Source organism: Oryctolagus cuniculus, chromosome 3 (genome assembly GCF_964237555.1).
Source record: "Oryctolagus cuniculus chromosome 3, mOryCun1.1, whole genome shotgun sequence".
NCBI lineage: Eukaryota > Metazoa > Chordata > Mammalia > Lagomorpha > Leporidae > Oryctolagus > Oryctolagus cuniculus.
Window position 1 is genome coordinate 90,376,525 of NC_091434.1, and position 19,999 is coordinate 90,396,523.

At 41.6% G+C, this 19,999-nt stretch overlaps 1 protein-coding gene across 48 annotated transcripts in view; it reads left to right on the forward strand.

The window, feature by feature from the left end:
• NEB (nebulin) overlaps positions 1-12,723 on the forward strand; it is a 217,416-nt gene extending 204,693 nt beyond the window's left edge. For 23 of the 48 annotated variants that reach the window (XM_070070870.1, XM_070070876.1, XM_070070874.1 and 20 more), the window contains 9 exons: positions 1,565-1,657; positions 1,946-2,038; positions 2,349-2,441; positions 3,325-3,432; positions 3,540-3,723; positions 4,001-4,093; positions 5,122-5,274; positions 7,003-7,109; positions 12,016-12,723. In XM_070070870.1, the coding sequence (XP_069926971.1) occupies positions 1,565-1,657; positions 1,946-2,038; positions 2,349-2,441; positions 3,325-3,432; positions 3,540-3,723; positions 4,001-4,093; positions 5,122-5,274; positions 7,003-7,109; positions 12,016-12,189 (1,098 nt within the window). In that variant the 3' untranslated portion in view covers positions 12,190-12,723. The remainder of the gene's footprint in view (positions 1-1,564; positions 1,658-1,945; positions 2,039-2,348; positions 2,442-3,324; positions 3,433-3,539; positions 3,724-4,000; positions 4,094-5,121; positions 5,275-7,002; positions 7,110-12,015) is intronic. The other 25 variants (XM_070070875.1, XM_070070886.1, XM_070070881.1 and 22 more) reach the window with 3 other exon arrangements.
• Positions 12,724-19,999: the final 7,276 nt, after the last annotated feature.

Here is a 19,999-nt window from a genome sequence, read left to right on the forward strand (position 1 = left end):
TACTCTGGCGAGAAAAGATAAAACTACTTGTTTAACGAATTAAACTACTTTTATAGTTTAGAATAATATGTATTAATCCTTTTAAAAAATTTGTGAATTCATGACCACATTTATCCTTTCCTAGAAGGCTATTCCTAGCCTTAACCCCATAATAACAAGATTGCTGTCGTCTACAATTTAAAGTTCTAATAACTGATTTTCATATAAAATATCCCTTTGCTTACCTCTCCCCAAACTCATCTATCCACTACCTCTAAGGTCTTTTTGTTTTATGCACCTGTGAAATCTGGGGGAGGAGGGTGACTTGAGGCGGGTATAGTAGGTGTGACGGGGCTCTCTCTGGAATATGGCTGTAATGGCTTTATTGGGTTGTGGCGGTGATGACTTTTTCCTGTCAGATGTGGACAAAGAGACCTTGGGAAAAATAACCCCTGATCCTCCTTCAAAGATAATGCTGTTAATTATGATCCAGGCATAGTTTAGTAACCATCAATTTACCTAAAAAGGAAAATGTCACTAGAATGGTTATTTGACCAGTTTTAGGGATTTTGTGTTTTTGTTGCTTTGTCTTTATTGTCTTAAGTGATAATTTCAGTAAATCCTTCCTGGTAAACTTGTTCTTGGTGACATCGTGTATGTTGATAAACTGGGGATTGCAGTTAGCTTGGGAACTTCAGCTTTCAGTAGTGAGCTGCCTTATGGCCCTCAGTGCTGATGCCATCTTAGCTTTCTCTGATCCTTTACTGCAGTGCTTATGAAATGCTAGTATGTACCAGAAACTCCCAGAGGTTTGTTAAACCAGATCGCTGGGTCCCAGTTGCTTATTCCATTAGTGTGAATATGGGACCAGAGAATCTGCATTTCTAACAAGTTCTCAGGTGATACTGACCCTGCTGTCCAGAGGCTCCACTTTGAGAACCACTCACTATTCCATGTGCCCAAGAATGACAGGGTTGAGGATTTGTCTTCATGTGTCACTGTGTCTCCTACTGGTTTACCAAGATGGTGATGTAACAGCTAAAAACACACTTCTCCTTACTGATATCATTGATGTTGTCCTAAACTAAGACAAGAGGCAGAGGGCACCACAGGGAAAGAAGTAAGAGAAAGCCTTGGCCATATCTGAAGGCCTGCAAAACTGATACTGATAGGTCTGTGACAGCTGAAGTGCCACAAAAATGTTCAGGCACCAGCTGCTTTACTGGAACAACCTCAACCTTATCTAGCTGAGTTGAGTCCACTGCTCCTTTCATATGATCTGTTGGGGGCTTGGCACTCATAGGCTAACGTTAAAATGATGGTGGTCCTGCATCCCCTCTGGGAGCACTGTAGTTTCTCCTGCCGTCTGCCAGGATTTCAGGGCTGGGTCCTACTCTGGAACATGTGTGTTGCTGTAACTACACTCAACTTCCTTTGAAAATACACTGCTTTCCATCTAACCTTATTGCCTTAATAGTTTGGCACCCTAAGTCCCATCAAAAATGATCCATTCCATTTCCTTTTTTGATAACTGTAATTCTTTTTCTTTTCTTTTTGGCTTTGTGGATCCCTTGGACTCAAATAGGTCTTGTACAAAGAAAATGTGGGGAAAGGCACCCCAACCCCTGTCACTCCAGAGATGCAGAGAGTCAAACGCAATCAAGAAAACATTAGCTCGGTATTGTCTTGAGAAACAAAAGTGCTTTTAATTTTGCAAAGTAACCTCTGCAGTTTGGCCTGCTCCTAACCCCATCCCAGGTTAAAAACAAAATTGCCAATTACACCTGAATCTCCTCTAAATATCATAGTACATTTGCTGTTGCCATTAACTACTTTTAAGCTTTCTTTATGAGAGCTGTTCTATTAGTAGATTAATCCTAGCATTTGCCTTCTCTGCCCAAATTGTACCATATTTAATAGTGAGTATTGCCTCCTAGTGACTTTTGGGTATGACTGTATCTCACAGGTGTTATACAAAGAAAACCTGGGGAAGGCAACCCCCACACCCTTTACTCCTGAGATGGAAAGAGTCAAACGCAACCAAGAAAACTTTAGCTCGGTATTTCAAGGAAAAATGTATCACTGAAAGTTAACAAGCCACTAATTTGTCTCACAGTGTTTCCAAAATTTTTGTGTAGCTTTTAAAATTCCCTGCCCACTTAAAAAAACAAACCAACCCCACCAACTCATACTGATTTCACTTCTTTCTTCATCTTTTGCTTCCTACCATAACATCTTAATGGCTTTATCTTCCTGAGGCGTTTCATATAGCAGTGTGATATAATTGAGCCATAACACCAGCTAAATGATGATTTTTCAGAACTAGTTTTCTGGTCTCTGATGTCTGGATGCTCTCTTGGCTCCCCCAGGTATTGTACAAAGAGAATATGAGAAAAGCAACTCCGACACCTGTTACTCCCGAGATGGAGAGAGCTAAGCGCAACCAAGAAAATATTAGCTCGGTATTTCCTAGGATTAAAAAACAGTAGTGCAACAAGTTGGAAAATAACATTTTTAACATCATGAAACCATGCCTTTCTCATTCCACTGAAAAACACACTAAAATATTTTAAAAAGAGAAATGCAACATCTTGGAAAGTAATGTTTTAACACCATAAAATGCGTACTTTCTCATTCAACTGAAAATTGACATTATAATTAACATATTTGTGCTTTTAAATTCCAAGTGATCATACTAAATATAACAATTTAATTCCCAGTGTTTTCTTTCCCCTTTCACCATACTCTGAGGTAGTTTTCTATAACCAATTATAACAAACTGATTCCCTAACATTCTCAATCCTCTGCTTTCCTTTATTTTTAGGGTATTCTGTGAGACAAGTAACACTCTGAAATGGATGCCTTTTTTGGCTTTGGTATTTTGAGTTTTTAGTGCCTGGAGAACTTTGATTTCTGTATTAGTACGTTGGATTACACAACCTGGACATAGCCTAAGCAAAATTATCATTTCTTTTAAAGGATAGTTCTTTCCATTTCCTTAGTATCAGATTTGGTGCCAAATACCATCAGATATGCTGGTGCTGGTATTACAATTCCAAGCATATTCAAGAGGCCACTTTCTTCATTTTCCCTTTAAAATTATACTGTGCCCCTCTCTCCTTTGAAAATGAAGTTTTCATTTTCAAAGCCAAACAAATCCTTTCTCTGCTGAAGCCAGTCCCACCCATCCTCATCCTAGCCTGTCCCACTGTTGGTCGCCAGCTGATTCAGCTGGTGGGCTCGTCCTCATCAGCTCCTTTCATCTCCATCTGCTGGAGAGTCTTTGAGGCTTCAGAATTAGGACAGCACCAAGATCTTTACTCATTCCTGGTCTCTCTTTGATAGGTTCTTTATTCTGATAGCTTCCGGAAACAAATACAAGGTAAAGCAGCCTATGTGTTGGATACTCCAGAGATGAGACGGGTGAGGGAAACCCAACGGCACATCTCAACCGTGAGTCAGAAATTCTTTGCCTTGGGTGGCCGGCCTGTTGGAAAATGTAAAGAAGGAAAAATGGGCACACCATTGTATTTTCATTAAGGTAATTTGTGACATTTCAGGTGAAATATCATGAAGACTTTGAGAAACACAAGGGTTGTTTCACACCAGTTGTGACTGATCCTATCACTGAGAGAGTAAAAAAGAATATGCAGGACTTCAGTGACATCAACTACCGAGGTATTCAGAGGAAAGTGGTAGAAATGGAACAAAAACGAAATGACCAGGACCAGGAGACTGTTACAGGTAACCGAGAACAAAAATGACATTACCTACATCAAGTCAAGTATAAACGATTTCAATCTGTTTTGAGTATGTTTAAAAGAAAATCCCCATGATCTCAGTTTGTAAAGCTGACTTCTGTTCTACCTTGTCTTTGTGCTCTGTCAAGGCATGACCGGAACCTCTACTGAATAAGAGTAATTCCATCCTCCTGGGGTTGTTTAAATTCATGCCTTGCTTTTCAAGTTATTGGAAGTACACAAGAACACTTATCTGCCCTGATCACTGGTTTTCCTTTCAGGTTTACGTGTCTGGCGTACTAATCCTGGCTCAGTTTTTGACTACGATCCAGCAGAAGACAACATTCAGTCCCGCAGTTTACACATGATTAATGGTATGTTATGCTGCAAAAGGTATACAATGTCAGCAGCACCATATAGTGGCCTAGCAATTGACCCTTAGGCTCTGAAGCTCCCAGGGTTTTTAATTTTAACATGTGCATTCGGCACAAAAACACATATGATGAAGAACTATACGTAGATTTTAATTTTTTATACTAAAACTTATCTTTTATTTTTTAAGATTTATTTATTTATTTGAAATAGTTACACAGAGAGACTAAAAATTATCTTTTTAAAAATTACTTAAAATGGAGAAAGACACAGAGATCTTCCATCTGCTGATTTACACCTCACATGTCCACAACCACCAGGGGTGCGCCAGGCCAAAGTGATGAGCCCAGAACTCTATGCAGGTCTGCTATGTAGGTGTTAGGACACGAGCACTTGAGCTATCACTGCTGTCTTCCAGGGTACTGTATTTGTAGGAACCTGGAGCCAGGACACGAACATGGGTATTCTGTTAGGGGATGCAGGCATCTCAAGCAGCGATTTAACCACTATGCCAAACACCTGACCTCCAAACTTATTTTTTAATTCAATTTCCCATAAGTTCTGAAGTACCTGCCTAGTGCCAGTTCTCAAACAAGTGACTTCTAGCCTACAGATGAAGAGTCAGTCTGTAGTTACACCTTGTAGTATACTCCCTGACATGGAACACACACCAAAAAGAGCATCTAAATTTGGTAGTTAGGGAGGACTTTGTAGAAAAACTGAAGACAGAGTTTGATATAACTATTACTTGTCTGTTCTTTTTGGTGAACCAGGAAAATGGGCAGGGTGGAAGTAGTAGTTAAAGACAGACTATTGGATATGAAACCTGGCTGCACCACTTCCTGTATTATGACCCTTGGCCATTTACTTGAGCTCCCAATTTGTATCACAAGAGTTCTGAGGGCGTTATCCATGGAAAGCTACTTAAAAACCCTGGTTTGCAAATTAACACCTGAGATTCAGTAGCTGTGAAGCATTATTACCATAGACATTTCATTTTTGCTACACCTCTTTCAATCATCTCTCGCAGTCCAAGCTCAGCGCCGGAGCCGGGAACAGTCGCGATCTGCCAGTGCACTGAGCATCAGTGGGGGTGAAGAGAAGTCTGAGCATTCAGAAGGTGCAGACCATCGCCTCTCCACCTACAGCGACGGGGGCATCTTCTTGTCCACAGCCTCAGCAGGTACCAGTGGATGGTGCTGACCGTAAAGGCATGGCTAGGCAGCTTACAGATAGTACTGTAAGGGATATTCTCTGCATAGAAAAAAAAATTGGATACTTTCTTCAAATGAGCAAAGACTATAATTGTGGAGAGTTACCTGAAGTTACATGTTTCATTGTCATTAATTTTATTAGAACCTCCCTTCTTGGAATCATTATAGTTTGACATACTATAATAGCATACTGGGCCGGCGCCGCAGCTCACTAGGGCTAATCCTCCGCCTTGCGGCGCCAGCGCACCGGGTTCTAGTCCCTGTCAGGGCGCCGGATTCTGTCCCGGTTGCCCCTCTTCCAGGCCAGCTCTCTGCTGTGGCCAGGGAGTGCAGTGGAGGATGGCTCAAGTCCTTGGGCCCTGCACCCCATGGGAGACCAGAAGTACCTGGCTCCTGCCTTCGGATCAGCACAGTGCGCTGGCCGCAGCGCGCCGGCCGCGGCGGCCATTGGAGGGTGAACCAACGGCAAAAGGAAGACCTTTCTCTCTCACTGTCCACTCTGCCTGTCAAAAAATAAAAAATAAATAAATAAAATATCATACTTATATAGGAATAGCACAAAAGATACACATTAAAACATGTTCTTCCATGCAGCACAACTCATAAAAGTATAGTTAAATGGCTGGAATCTACTATATGATAAAAATGTAACACCATTTAGTTGCTGTATTAAAAAAGAAAAAACCTCGAATTCTGGCATGGTTCAGAAAAGAGTTAACAGGTTTATTTATAATTTATATAAAGTTGCACTGCTGAAACTTGTCCACTGTAACATTTTAACTTGCATTAATGCTTCACATGCCAGCATTTATTACAAATCCACACACAAATGAAAATGAAAAAAAATTGCCAATACTTGATTTATTAAAGAGTTTATTTAAAAAGTAGACTTACAGAGAGAGCAGACTTCCATCCACTGGTTCACTCCCCAAATAGCTGCATCAGCCAAGGCTGAGCCAGGCCAAGTCAAGAGCCTGGAACTCCATCTGTGTTTCCCATTTGGGTGGCAGGGACCCAAGCACTTGTGCCATCTGCTTTTCCAAGTGTATTAGCAGGAACCTGGATCAGAAGAGGAACAGCCAGCACAGGAACTGGTGTTGAGATAAGGGATGCCTATATCGCAAGTAGCAGCTTAACGTGATATATGGCAGTGCTGGCCCCCCAGTAGCTGATTTCTGTCCCCCCATTTTTCCACTTGAAATTATTTACTTAGGTACCATTTGACACCATAGGAAAAAAATATCTAATATTCAGAACTTTCAAAAACTGGAAGAGAAAAATCTTTGAGATTATTTCCCATCATAGTAGATGCTTTTTGGGATTTAAGATTATTTTTATTTATTTGAAAGGCAGAGTTAGGGAGAATCTTCCATCCCCTGATTTGCACCATAAATGGCCACATTGGCCAAGCCAAAGCTGGGAGTTTGGAACTCCATCTGGTCTCCCACATGGGTGGCAACTGCCCAAGTCCTTGGGCCATCTTCTCTGGCTTTCCTAGGCACATTAGTAGGGAGCTGGATTGGAAATGGAGCAGCCAGGACTAGAACCTGTGCTCATATGGGATGGGGCATCTCAGGAGGCAATGTAACTCACAGCCCCTAGAAATGATTTAAGTTGGGGAAAAAGACAACAGTGCCCAGATTAAATAACATCTAGCCTTGTTTTCTGCTTGCAAACTGCTTTTTCCTTCTTTTCAGCTTACAAACATGTAAAAACCACAGAGCTCCCACAACAGCGATCATCTTCAGTTGCTACCCAACAGACGACATTATCCTCTATCCCATCCCATCCATCTACTGCCGGGGTAAGTAAATAATGAAGAACTTACTCAATGCATTCTTGTTTTCCAGTGTGTGTAAAATGATTATAGGTATTTCGGCCTTTATTATTTAATGATTTTTCTACTTTAATTAATGCTTTTACATGTTAATGGTTAAATCTTATCAAACCCAAGTTAATAAAAAGTACTATACAATTTGTTTTTTAAAGATTTGAAATTAGGCAGAGAGAGGTCTCATCCACTGGTTCACTCCCCAAATGGCCGCAACTGGGATAATCTCAAGCCAGGAGCCTGGAGTTTCTTCCATGTGGGTGCTCAAGGAGTCGGGCCATCTCCCGCTGCTTTCCCAGGCCATAGCAGAGAGCTGGATCGGAACTAGTGCCCATACGGGATGCTGGCACTGCAGTTTGTATCTCTACCTGCTATGCCATAGTGCCGGCCCCTATACAATCATTTTTTTTTTAATAAAGGCAAAGTATTTGCTTCTTGGAATCTTTCAAGTATGTACATATACATGCACACACGTATATACATGCAAACACTTAGATCTCCCCTACTAATATATACTGAAAAGGTAATCGAATCATGTTAACCATTCACCAGGCTTTTTAAACCCCCCCCCTTTTTTTTAAAGATTTATTTATTTGAGAGGTAGAGTTACAGACAGAGGGAGAAACAGAGAGAAAGGTCTTCCTTCCATTGGTTCACTCCCAAGTTGGCGGCAACGGCCAGAGCTGCGCCACACAGTCTCCCACACGGGTGCAGGGGCCCAAGGACTTGGGCCATCTTCTGCTTTCCCAGGTCATAGCAGAGAGCTGGATTGGAAGAGGAGCAGCCGGGACTAGAACCGGTGCCCATACGGGATGCTGGTGCCGCAGGCGGAGGATTAACCTACTGCACCATGGCGCTGGCACCTTAAAAATCCTTATTCATGTCATCAAACAATAGGATTAAAATGTTTTTGTAGGACTACAACTATCTTCTGAGACCCATTGTTTCTTATGAAAGGAAGATGATAGACATTTTTCCCCCTGAAGTCAATAAATCCAAGGCACCAAAATCCTGATGGCAATAAAAAATAAATCCTCATATGTCAAGACAGGTGTTACAGTGCAGCAGGTTAAGCTGCTACTTACAGTGTCCACAGCTAGCTCATACTGGAGTGCTTGGAATCAAGTTCTGCTTCTGATGCAGCTTCTTGCAAATATACCTAGAAGGCAGCAGATGATAGCCCAAGTTCCTAATTCTCTGCCATCCAGGTGGGAGATCATGAAGTTTCTGACTTTTGGACTGGTCCAGTACTGTTTCAGGAACTTAGGGGAATGAACCTGCAGATAGGTCTCTTGGTGTGGCTCTGCCTTTACAAATATATATTTTTAAAAATGCGTTTGTTGGGCCCATGTTGTGGCATAGCAGGTTAAGCCGTTGCTTGCATCCCATGTAAGTGCTGGTTTGTGTCCCAGCTGCTGAATTTGTATCCTGGCTCTCTGCTAACATGCTTGGGTCCCTGGATGGGATGGAGTTCCAGGCTTCTACGTGGACCAGCCCTGGCCATTTGGGGAGTAAACCAGCAGATGGAGGAGCTATCTATCCCTCTAGCTAATTCTGCCTTTCAAATAAACTTATTTTTAAAAAAATTAGTAAGCTAATCCTAAACTTATTTGAAAGAACAGATGCAAGAACCAAGTGTTAAAAAATGTTAAGAGGAGGGACTGGTTCTGTGTAGTAGTAACCTAACACTCCACCTGTGGTGCCAGCATCCCATCCGGGCACTGGTTCATGTCCAGCTGCTTTCCTTCTGATTCAGCTCTCTGCTTGTGGCCTGGGGAAGCAGGGGTGGCCATTTGGGAAGTGAATCAGCAAGACCTTTCTCTGTCTATAGCTCTCTCAAAATATATATTTTAAAAAACGGTTAAGGCTGGCGCCGTGGCTCAATAGGCTAATCCTCCACCTGTGGTGCCAGCACCCCAGGTTCTAGTCCCAGTCGGGGTGCCGGATTCTGTCCCGGTTGCTCCTCTTCCAGGCCAGCTCCCTGCTGTGGCCCGGGAGTGCAGTGGAGGATGGCCCAAGTCCATGGGCCCTGCACCCCATGGGAGACCAGAAGCACCTGGCTCCTGGCTTCAGATCAGTGCAGTGCACCGACCACAGCGGCCATTGGGGGGTGAACCAATGGAAAAAGAAAGACCTTTCTCTGTCTGTCTACTCTGCCTGTCAAAAAAAAAAAAAAAAAAATAGGTTTAGTTTTTAAGAGGAAACTTCTTAATCATGAAATACTATAATTAAGTATAGATTTGGTGGCCGGCGCCGCGGCTCACTAGGCTAATCCTCCGCCTAGCGGCGCCGGCACACCAGGTTCTAGTCCCGGTCGGGGCGCCGGATTCTGTCCCGGTTGCCCCTCTTCCAGGCCAGCCCTCTGCTGTGGCCAGGGAGTGCAGTGGAGGATGGCCCAGGTGCATGGGCCCTGCACCCCATGGGAGACCAGGAAAAGCACCTGGCTCCTGGCTCCTGCCATCGGATCAGCGCGGTGCGCCGGCCGCAGCGCGCCGACCGCGGCGGCCATTGGAGGGTGAACCAACGGCAAAGGAAGACCTTTCTCTCTGTCTCTCTCTCTCACTGTCCACTCTGCCTGTCCAAAAAAAAAAAAAAAAAAAAAAAAAGTATAGATTTGGCATGGCATCAGATATAAAAATAGATGAAGTAATGAAACGTGCCCAAAAGTCAGGAAGGAGTGAATGAATGAATTATACTTCTGTGAATCTGGGATAACTAGTTATTTCTTCAGGAAAAAAATAGTCCCAAAGATCTCAATCTAAGAGGCACATCTGTTAAGGTACTCAGAAGGGGACACTATTTTACTGGACCTGGGGAATGTTTTTAAGTGTAAAGAAAAAGACTAGGGGCCAGCGCTGTGGCATAACAGGTAAAGCTACCACCTGCAGTGCCAGCATCCCTTATGGGCGCCAGTTCCAAGTCACGGCTGCTCCACTTCCAATCTAGCTCTCTCCTGCAGCCTGGGAAAAGTAGAAAGCTCCTGGCTCCTTGGTTCAGATTGGTGCAGCTCTTGCTGGTGTGGCCAGCTGGAGAGTGAACCAGCAGATGGAAGACCTCTCTCTGTCTATCCTCTTTCAAATACATTTTTTTCTTTTCGTTTCAAGAAAAAGACTGTGCCCAGTGGCACAGGTTAAGCTGTGGAAGATCACTCTCTCTCTGGAACTCTACCCTTAAATAAAAATCTTTTAAAGATTTGTTGAGTTGAAAGACAGTCACAAAGAGGTAGAGAGAGACTTCCATCTGCTGGTTCACTCCCCAAATGGCCAGAGCTGGGCCGATCAAAGCCAGGAGCTTCTTCTGGGTTTCCTATAGGAGTGCAGGGGCCCAAGGACTTGGGCAATCTTCCACTTCTTTCCCAGGTCTTTAGCAGGGAGCTGATTGAGAAATGGAGCAGCTGGGACTTGAACCGGCACTCCTATGGGATGCTGGTGCTGCAGGCCAGGGATTTAACCCACTGTGCCATAGCGATGGCCCCTTTTCTTAAAAAAATTTTTATTTGAGAGTTAGTGGAGTCAAATAAACCTTAATAGATTTGACCATAAAATTTTAGATGCTTCTATAACCAAAACATCTGACTAGAATATTTAGAGTATACATAATAGCGTCAGTACCTCAAAAGTATAGAGCATTCTAAAATACAAATAATTCATTCCTCTCCCCTTAAAATAAGAAAGGCTTAGAAGAGTATGAATAACTTATGGTAAATTATATGTACATTAATGTTTATTGTTCGAAGAAAGTTTTAAAGGTATAGTGTCAGTTCAAAGTGTTTGCCCAAAGGCCAACACTATCCTATTCACTAGAATCTGAGAAAAAAAAAATTACTTGGCCGTTTCCATTTTTCTGGACATTTTTTATCCTGTGGTATTACTAAGGTGTCAAATTCTTTCCAACAAAGAGAATGAGATTTACCTTTATATGGAATCAAAGAAGTTTTGTTTTGGAGAGGCAGAGGGAAGACAGAGCACTCGTATCCGCTGGTTCACTCCCCAATTGCCAGAAAATGTCTTGGTTGGGGCTTTAAGCCAGGAGCCAGGAACTCAATCCAGGTTTCCTACAAGGGTGGCCAAACCCAATCACCTGAACCATAATCACTGTTTCCCAGGGCCCACAGTGGCAGGAAGCTGGCATCAGAAACCTATGCCACACATAGACACTTACATGTGATAGAGGTGTCACAATCATAAGGCTTAATTGCAGCCTTTACAATTTTTAACATTGGAAATTTTCGATCATACCAATAAAAGCTATTCAGCACAAAGAATGATATGCCAATAGTATTTGGGAATATGCATGTCATAGTCAACTGGTTATATTCAGACCCAGACCAAAGAAGTTTTTAAAGGCATGATTATTACATAAAATCTTTTCAATATTAATGTGTGGCTACAAGGATTCACAATAAAAAGGGTGTCATCTTTAAATATATATCCAGCAAGCAGAACTGCCCGTTCAATGCTATTTAATGTAATCATTGCCAAGGTGTTTTCCAAGGTGACAATGCCTTTTTGCATTCCAACACTTGTCTCAACAGCTATCACCATTCTGGTGTGTGCTGTTTTGGTTTTCATTTGCATTTCCCTGATGACTGATGTACAGCATATTTTTATGTTTATTGGAAGTTTATCTCCTTAAGGATAAAGCCTCTCTGAAGCTCTTTCCTTGAGTTATAGTTTCTTACATATTCTGGCTATTAATCCCCTATCAGATATCATCTTCAAGTATTTTCTATTCTGTGGGTTTTTACTTCCTTGGCGATTGGTTGTATATTCTTTTGTACAATGTAAGTTTATATATTAAAATCATAAGAGACCTTATAGTCGTTTCGCTTGTTATAAAACCATTATCTAGTGTCTTCTTTCTCCACCCTCACGAACAGAAAATCTTCCGTGCCATGTATGATTACATGGCTGCTGACGCAGACGAGGTGTCCTTCAAAGATGGAGACGCTATCGTCAATGTTCAAGCTATCGACGAAGGCTGGATGTACGGCACAGTACAGAGGACTGGCAGGACCGGCATGCTCCCAGCCAACTACGTTGAAGCTATTTAGTACTTACAAGTATTACACCTGTCTGCAGGACTTAAGATTCCGCAGTCAGTACTTCAGTTTAGACTTTCCACTATTACCCATATTTCTCAAGCTGCCCAAATTTTTGTCAACCTACTTACAATTGTACCATCCCTTAATTTATGACTATATGGGTGTCAGTAATTCTCCTGTAAAACAAATGTCATTATCAGTTAAACTAAATCACTTCTTCACTTTCTGAAACTGCATATGAAATCAGACATTAAACCTATATAATCTGTAAAAGCTGCCATTATCAATATCTCCTTTGGGTTTTAAACTTCAGAACAGACATTTTAAAAGCTTCTACAATATTGTATCATGATGACATCAACTCAGAGTCTTTATATAAAAATATTTAATGTTCTAAAATAAGGATACTGAACATGTTTGGCACATTCTTTGCTTACTGAATGCTACTGCTTTTATTTGTAATCCAGTTCTAAAGTTATAGAGCCAATAGAAAAAACTCATAATAAGCTGGCAACTAATAAAAACCTTTAATTCTGCAATAAACATGGTTGAACTTTTTCAATGATTTTAGCAAATTTCTCACACTAAATTGTGAAATCTTTAAAATGCATTTTTAAAAATGCAGTAAAAATTTTAAAGACTCCATCCATAATTTTGTTCACCTAGCTAGCCTGCAGTTTAAGAAACAGCCATGGGATCCAGTTCTAACCTGATTTCCTCCATTTATATCAAGTAGGCTGGTAGTATGTGGTGACAGCATTAACAGGGCAAGGGGTAAAGACAACCAGTAATGGTTTTCTGCTTGTTATTTTAAAGCTGTAATAGTTAGTGCTGCTCTATCCAAGTTTCTCAATGTACTTGAGACTCACAGGGAGCGACTGCTCTAGCAAAGGGATACACCTAATATGCACAGCTCTGTGTTAAATGCTAATCCTAAGTGATGAACAAGAGAAACAATGTTTTTACAGAACTTAGTGTTCAAAGAAAAACCAGACTATGCCCAAGCATTCTAATGGTGGGAGAGATGGCTGCTTCACCATTCCCAAATCTTCAATTTTTAAACTGGATAGAAATTCAAATTCAGCCAGGCAACAATCTCACCCAACAGAACTTTGGGAACACCCTAACGTTTATGGATTGATTTAGCTTTAAAATTTGTTTTTATATATCTACCAAAGCACATTTTGCAGTTGCTATCATGAAGGAAAACACTTTAATTCTAGATTTTTGAAAAAAGCATGGAAATCTTTCCTTCTGTATACCAAAGTAGAGGATCCTCCTATACTCACCAACCTGCCTCAAAAATGACCAAACTGTTCACCTTGTATGCTCCCCACTGTAAGGACCTCCTTCCTTTCAATGTGCACCTCAAAGAGCTCTTAATACATTAGCTTTAACATACCTTAAAAACTGTCAATAAACATGGCAGTTGTATCTTCCTATTTCTCTAGCAAACTGCTTGGACCCATGCCGTCATGGTGGTGGTACCGTGGCAAACAGTATGCATCTCCACTGCCAGAGACTCACAGGACTTTAAGGCCGCCAAGATCAAACCTGACATACAATCTTTAATTATGAAGGGTTAAAATGTCTGTAGGTTAGACCCAAGCCAAAACTCACAACATTCTGTTACAGGTTAGATCTTGCCCCAGTGTTTCAGAAGGTGATCTCATTTGGAAATAGGGTCATCACAAATGTCATCAAGATTAAGGTCATTAGGGTGTGCCCTAATCCAAGGCGCATATGGTATCCTTATACTCAGACACACATGTGCACAGGGAGAAAGCCAATTGAGGATGGAGGCAAAGACTGGGACAGAGCTTCTACATGCCACAAATGCCAAAAGTTACCAATGAACAGCCATAAAACAAGAAAGAAAAGCAGAAACACATGCTTTCTATGGCTACAAGCAAACAACCTTGCCAACATTCCGAGTTCTAGCACCCAGTCACTGTGGCACTTTATTACAGCAGCCCCAGCCAACTAGCACATACCTTTCAGTATCATTCTTTATTTCCTTTTCTTACAAGTATAGATTTACAGATCTGTAGAACCAGGTAAAGAAGGAATCTAATGAATCTATCAGAGAGCTATTCTTAAAAAGACAAACAATATGAATGGCTCCTATTCATGTGGAGGGGGAAGGGATACAATGTTCATTTTTACTTGTGTTATAACTCCTTTCATGTCTCACTAAAATAAACATAAAACAAGGAAAAACATCAAAATGAAGCAAAAAAGGGAGCAGGAAGTTAGTTTTATAGTTTTATTTCAGGTAAAAGTGCATTTCTGTAAAAATGTTTCAACATCCAGTTAACAGTCAAGTGGCAACAATCAACTTTTAATGAAAGATTCTCCCTCCCTTAACAGTGATAATGAACCAGAAATAGTGTGGGACTATCTGCTTTAAACACGGTATAAAGCACTGCACACTCAAAACAGACCACACCCATACTTCCCACCCTCTAGTAGAGTTAACTTATGGATCAATCAGTGGTTGTTGCTTCAACTTAATCATTTGAAAGACATATCAAATATAAATACTTTGTGAATGCAAAACTAAGCTTTTTAGAGTTTACCAAGTGATGGAGACAAAAATACTACAGCAACTGACTTGTTTTCTGTCACTCTTTTTCTAAGTGCATTATCAAGGCTATGCACACAGGAGGTAGTGTTTAAGATATGCTGAAAGCAACTGACAACTCAACAACCTAGAATACAAACTACTATACCCCAATTTACTTCACAAGTATGATTTAAGATCTCAGTGCCAAACACCTCTCCAATAGCTCTGTCAAACCACTGAGATTTCTTTTAAGACCATAGCAAAAACGTTAATTACACTGAAAATTATGAGGAAAAAACACTAAGATGTACTAATACCTCCTAGTTTGCCTGTATTTGCACAACACTAAGACACAAATATAATCAGGGGAACCCTCTCTATAAATGAAACCTAAACAGGGTTTATAGAAATAAAAGAATCAAGACCTGATTCTGCCAATGAAAGCCAAATAATCAAATTGATAGCACACCACTGACAAACTCTGTAAAGTGACAAATACTTTAGGCCTTGCGGGGTAGTCTGTCAGACTAATCAATTCTGCCACTATACCAGGAAGACGGCCAAAAACAATGCAAACAAGCGTGACAGTGCTCAAAAAAAATGACTTCTGGCCGGCGCCGTGGCTCAATAGGCTAATCCTCCACCATGCGGCGCCGGCACACCGGGTTCTAGTCCCGGTTGGGGCGCCGGATTCTGTCCCGGTTGCCCCTCTTCCAGGCCAGCTCTCTGCTATGGCCAGGGAGTGCAGTGGAGGATGGCCCAGGTGCTTGGGCCCTGCACCCCATGGGAGACCAGGAAAAGCACCTGGATCCTGGCTCCTGCCATCAGATCAGCGCGGTGCGCCGGCTGCAGCGGCGGCCATTGGAGGGTGAACCAACGGCAAAAGGAAGACCTTCTCTCTCTGTCTCTCTCTCACACTGTCCACTCTGCCTGTCAAAAAAAAAAAAGACTTCTGAACACTTCAATGTTAATTTTACCTATTTTCACCTGTCTCTAAACAAGTCTTTCTTTTCTCACTGCTTCAAATCTGTAAAAAGTCTTAGTTCACTGACATTTTAAAAAACAAATGTTCAGCTTTAATTTATTGACCCTTGCTCTACAAATCACTGTCACCCTTTGGTTTCTACATTCAGAACTGATTCTATTCTTCATTCCAAACTTCTTTTAGATGCTGCACATTCTATAAATTTAAGTTACTAAAGTATATTTCATAACACCTTCATTTTGAAGGTAGTGAACTTCCAAGTCATTTGCCATTAACCCATTTAGTAAGTACAAAGCTTTTTGTTGGAAAAAAGTATTTTGCTCTTGGTAGGAGGCAGAATATTAAATTAATGCACATTTTAGATAACCACTCAAGGTATTCATAAACATCAACTGTGGTACTTTGCTATACATTTGCACTAGCTCTTGCGACCACTGGCTGCCAACTATTACCAATGTTAAGATTGCTTGTCCCTATACTAAATGGCATAATTGCACTATTACATTTTCGGCTCATTCTGCCTCTGCCTTTGTTAATCTGCAGTGCAACACAAAGTTCTATTTATTTGAAAGACAGTGTGACACGGAGGGAAAGACAGAAGAAAAGGGACCTTCCATCTGTTTTCACTTGCCAAATGTCGGCCAACAACCATTACACCTGGGCTGTGCCAAGCCATAACCAATAACTCACATCCCTCAGAATACCTGGGATTCCTACCCAGCTCTGGCTCCTGTGTGCAGCTTCCTGATATTACAGACCCTGGGAAGCAGTGGTGATGGTTCAAGTAGTTAGGTTTCTGCCACACATGGGAGGCCTGGATTGAAATTATCAGCTCTTGGCTCCGGTCATAGTCCAGACCTGACATTTACAGGATTTTGGGGAGTGAACCAGTGAATGGGATCTGTAAGTCTTCAAAATAAAAATTTAAAAGTCGAAAAGTTCAAAAAGGCAATATTGTACCCTTTTCTTAACATTTTGATTTTTAATCTGAAGACTTTGAGACCAATTTGTATCCCCAGTGATAATTTGAAAAATGTAGGGGCTGGCATTGTGACATAGTAGGCTAAGCCTCTGCCTGCGGCACTGGCATCCCATATGGGCGCTGGTTCTAGTCCTGGCTGCTCCACGTCCAATCCAGCTCTCTGCTATGGCCTGGGAAAACAGTGGACGATGGCCCAAGTGCTTGGGCCCCTGCACCCACACAGAAGGTCTGGAGGAAGCTCCTGGCTTCAGTTCAGCCCAGCTCTTGCTCCCCAAATGCCTGCAGTGGCCCAACAGTGGATCAAAGATCTGTCTAACTCTCAAGTTAATCAAAATCTTGGGCAAAAAATAAAAAGTGTAAGAAGCATAGCTCTCATCTTCTGTACCATAACTTTAAAGACTAAAACTCCCTGGATTATTTTAGGCCTATCAACTGCAACTCTGTACTAAACCTCTGCAAGTTGACTAGAAAAGTAGACTTTCAGGTCCCATCACAGAACCACTGAATCATAACCGGCATTCTTATACTTATTCAAGCTGGAGAAGCACTGTTAAAAATTCACACTAACATTTGTGTATCAAGTATAACATAGGGACAAATAAAATAACAGGAACAAAACGAACTTCAGTTGGGGTATCAAGCAGATGAGCCATATATACCAACAGCTGATTTATAGTCTCCTAGCCCTAGCATATTATAACTTCTTTACCAAAACAAACAACCCCCCCCCCCCAAAATTTATGTAACTCCATTTTTTAATTTATTTGACAGGCAGAGTTACAGAGAGAGACAGAAAGGTCTTTCTTCCGTTGGTTCACTCCCCAAAATGGCCACCACGGCCAGTGCGGCACCGATCTGAAGCGAGGAACCAGGTGCTTCCTCCTGGTCTCCCATGCAGGTGCAGGGCCCAAGCACTTGGGTCATCCTCCACTGCACTCCCTGGCCACAGCAGAGAGCTGGACTGGAAGAGGAGCAGCCGGCACTAGAACCTGGCGCCTATATGGGATGCCGGCACTGCAGGCGGAGGATTAACCAAGTGAGCCACAGCGCTGGCCCTATAACCTCAACATTTGAACTCCAATTTTGTTTCTCACCCTAATCATTCTAGACATTTTTGATTCTTAAAATACGCAATAGAAGCCCTATACATATTCAGGGTATGGTTAAAAAAACCAAAAGAATTAAAAAAATAAAGAATTCATATCCATAGGCAATGTAACTACATTGATCAATGTTCAGCTTTAAATTCTACTTTTTAAAAATTTATTTCAAAGAGCTAGAGAGATCTTCCACACGTTTCACTCCACAGATGGCCCTAAGGGCCAGGGTTGAGCAAGGCAGAAGCCAGGAGCTTCCTCTGGGTCTTACACATGGGTGTTGGGCCATTTTCCACTGCCTTCCAGGCGCATTAATAGCAGGGAGCTGGATCCAAGTGGAGCAGCCAGGGTACTTACTGGTACCTTGATGGCATGTTGGTGTCACAGGTGGCAGCTTTAACTCCTAAATTCTATCTTCAACTATATTATTTGGGCCAGCGCTGTGGCGCAGCAGGTTACTGCCTTGGCCTGAAGCACCAGCATCCCATATGGTTGCTGGTTCAAGACCCGACTGCTCCACTTCCGATCCAGCTCTCTGCTGTGGCCTGGGAAAGCACTGGAAGATGGCCCAATCCTTGGGCCCCTGCACCCGTGTGGAAGATCCGGAAGAAGCTCCTGGCTCTGGATTGGCACAGTTCCTGCCGTTGTGGCCAATTGGGGAGTGAACCAAAGGATGGAGGACCTCTCTCTCTGCTTCTCCTCCCTCTGTATAATTCTTTCAAATAAATAAATCTTTAAAAAAAAAAACCACAACACTATTATTTAATCTGGCTCATCCTATCCTATTTGGAACTAAGTAAAATCCCACAATATTCAACGACTTTCAAACCTGTCCAAAAATCTTTAACAGGTTCACCAAAACACTCAAAATTTTTCATGTGTGAAATAGAGGTTTCATTAGATATGAAAAAATGTATACATATATGCCACTAGATTCTTATTAAAAATGCATAAATCGGGCCGGCGCCGCGGCTCACTGGGCTAATCCTCCGCCTAGCGGCGCCGGCACACCGGGTTCTAGTCCCGGTTGGGGCGCCGGATTCTGTCCCGGTTGCCCCTCTTCCAGGCCAGCTCTCTGCTGTGGCCAGGGAGTGCAGTGGAGGATGGCCCAGGTGCTTGGGCCCTGCACCCCATGGGAGACCAGGAAAAGCACCTGGCTCCTGGCTCCTGCCAGGATCAGCGCGGTGCGCCGGCTGCAGCGGTGGCCATTGGAGGGTGAACCAACGGCAAAGGAAGACCTTTCTCTCCCTGTCTCTCTCTCTCACTGTCCACTCTGCCTGTCAAAAAAAAAAAAAAAAAAAAAAAAAAAAAAAAAAAAAAAAAAAAAAAAAAGAAAGCATAAATCTTTTGGAAAAAAAAAAAAAGGATTTTATTTTAGTAGTTTAACACATGGAGCTGACCCAAGAATATTAATTCATTTTCCTATATAGGAATCACTAATGGGGAAATTTGTTGAAAAATTTAAATGAATACTGAAAATAAGGTGCCTCAAATATATCTTTATAATAAAGATTTAACTAAAGTTAGCCTTTGTCCCAAATAATACTTATACTGAAACAATGCTTTAGTTATTACTTGTGTTTACATCAAATTTGGTAATTTAACAGTAAATGGTATCTTAGTCATGTTTTATACTGCATGCCCAAGTTTCCCAAGAATTTCATTTTATGAGCAAGTTTAATTCATGCAAACATTAAGGCACGTAGTCATGAAATGAGCGATTTCTGACTAAGCTGTGTTAAAATAACCTGTTACCCCTTCCCTAAGCACATACACATCACTAAAAAACTCTTGTGCTTCCTTACTATAAATGGGCATAAAATTGTTTCTATAAATTAGTGTTTTCCATTAATTATTTCTTCAAACTACAATCCTTAGTTCAATGACCCTAGAATTTCTTTAACTATCCTTGCTTTATGATACTTAGACCTAAAAGTAGTTGTAAGGATGCCACATTTATGATTTCAAACAAACTCCACTTGTAGAAGGACTAGCTGGATGGTGGTCCCTGCTGTATAAAGGAGAACTTAAACTAGACAAAAGTATTACAAATCTGTATGACTTTGTTGTAGAAGCTGCCATGGGTTAGATTCTGAATAAAGTGTGAAATAGAAATTCACTGACAGAAAAATAAGTGAGATATATTCTCAGTTACAAAGAGGAAACAAATACAGGAAGTCAGGCATTAA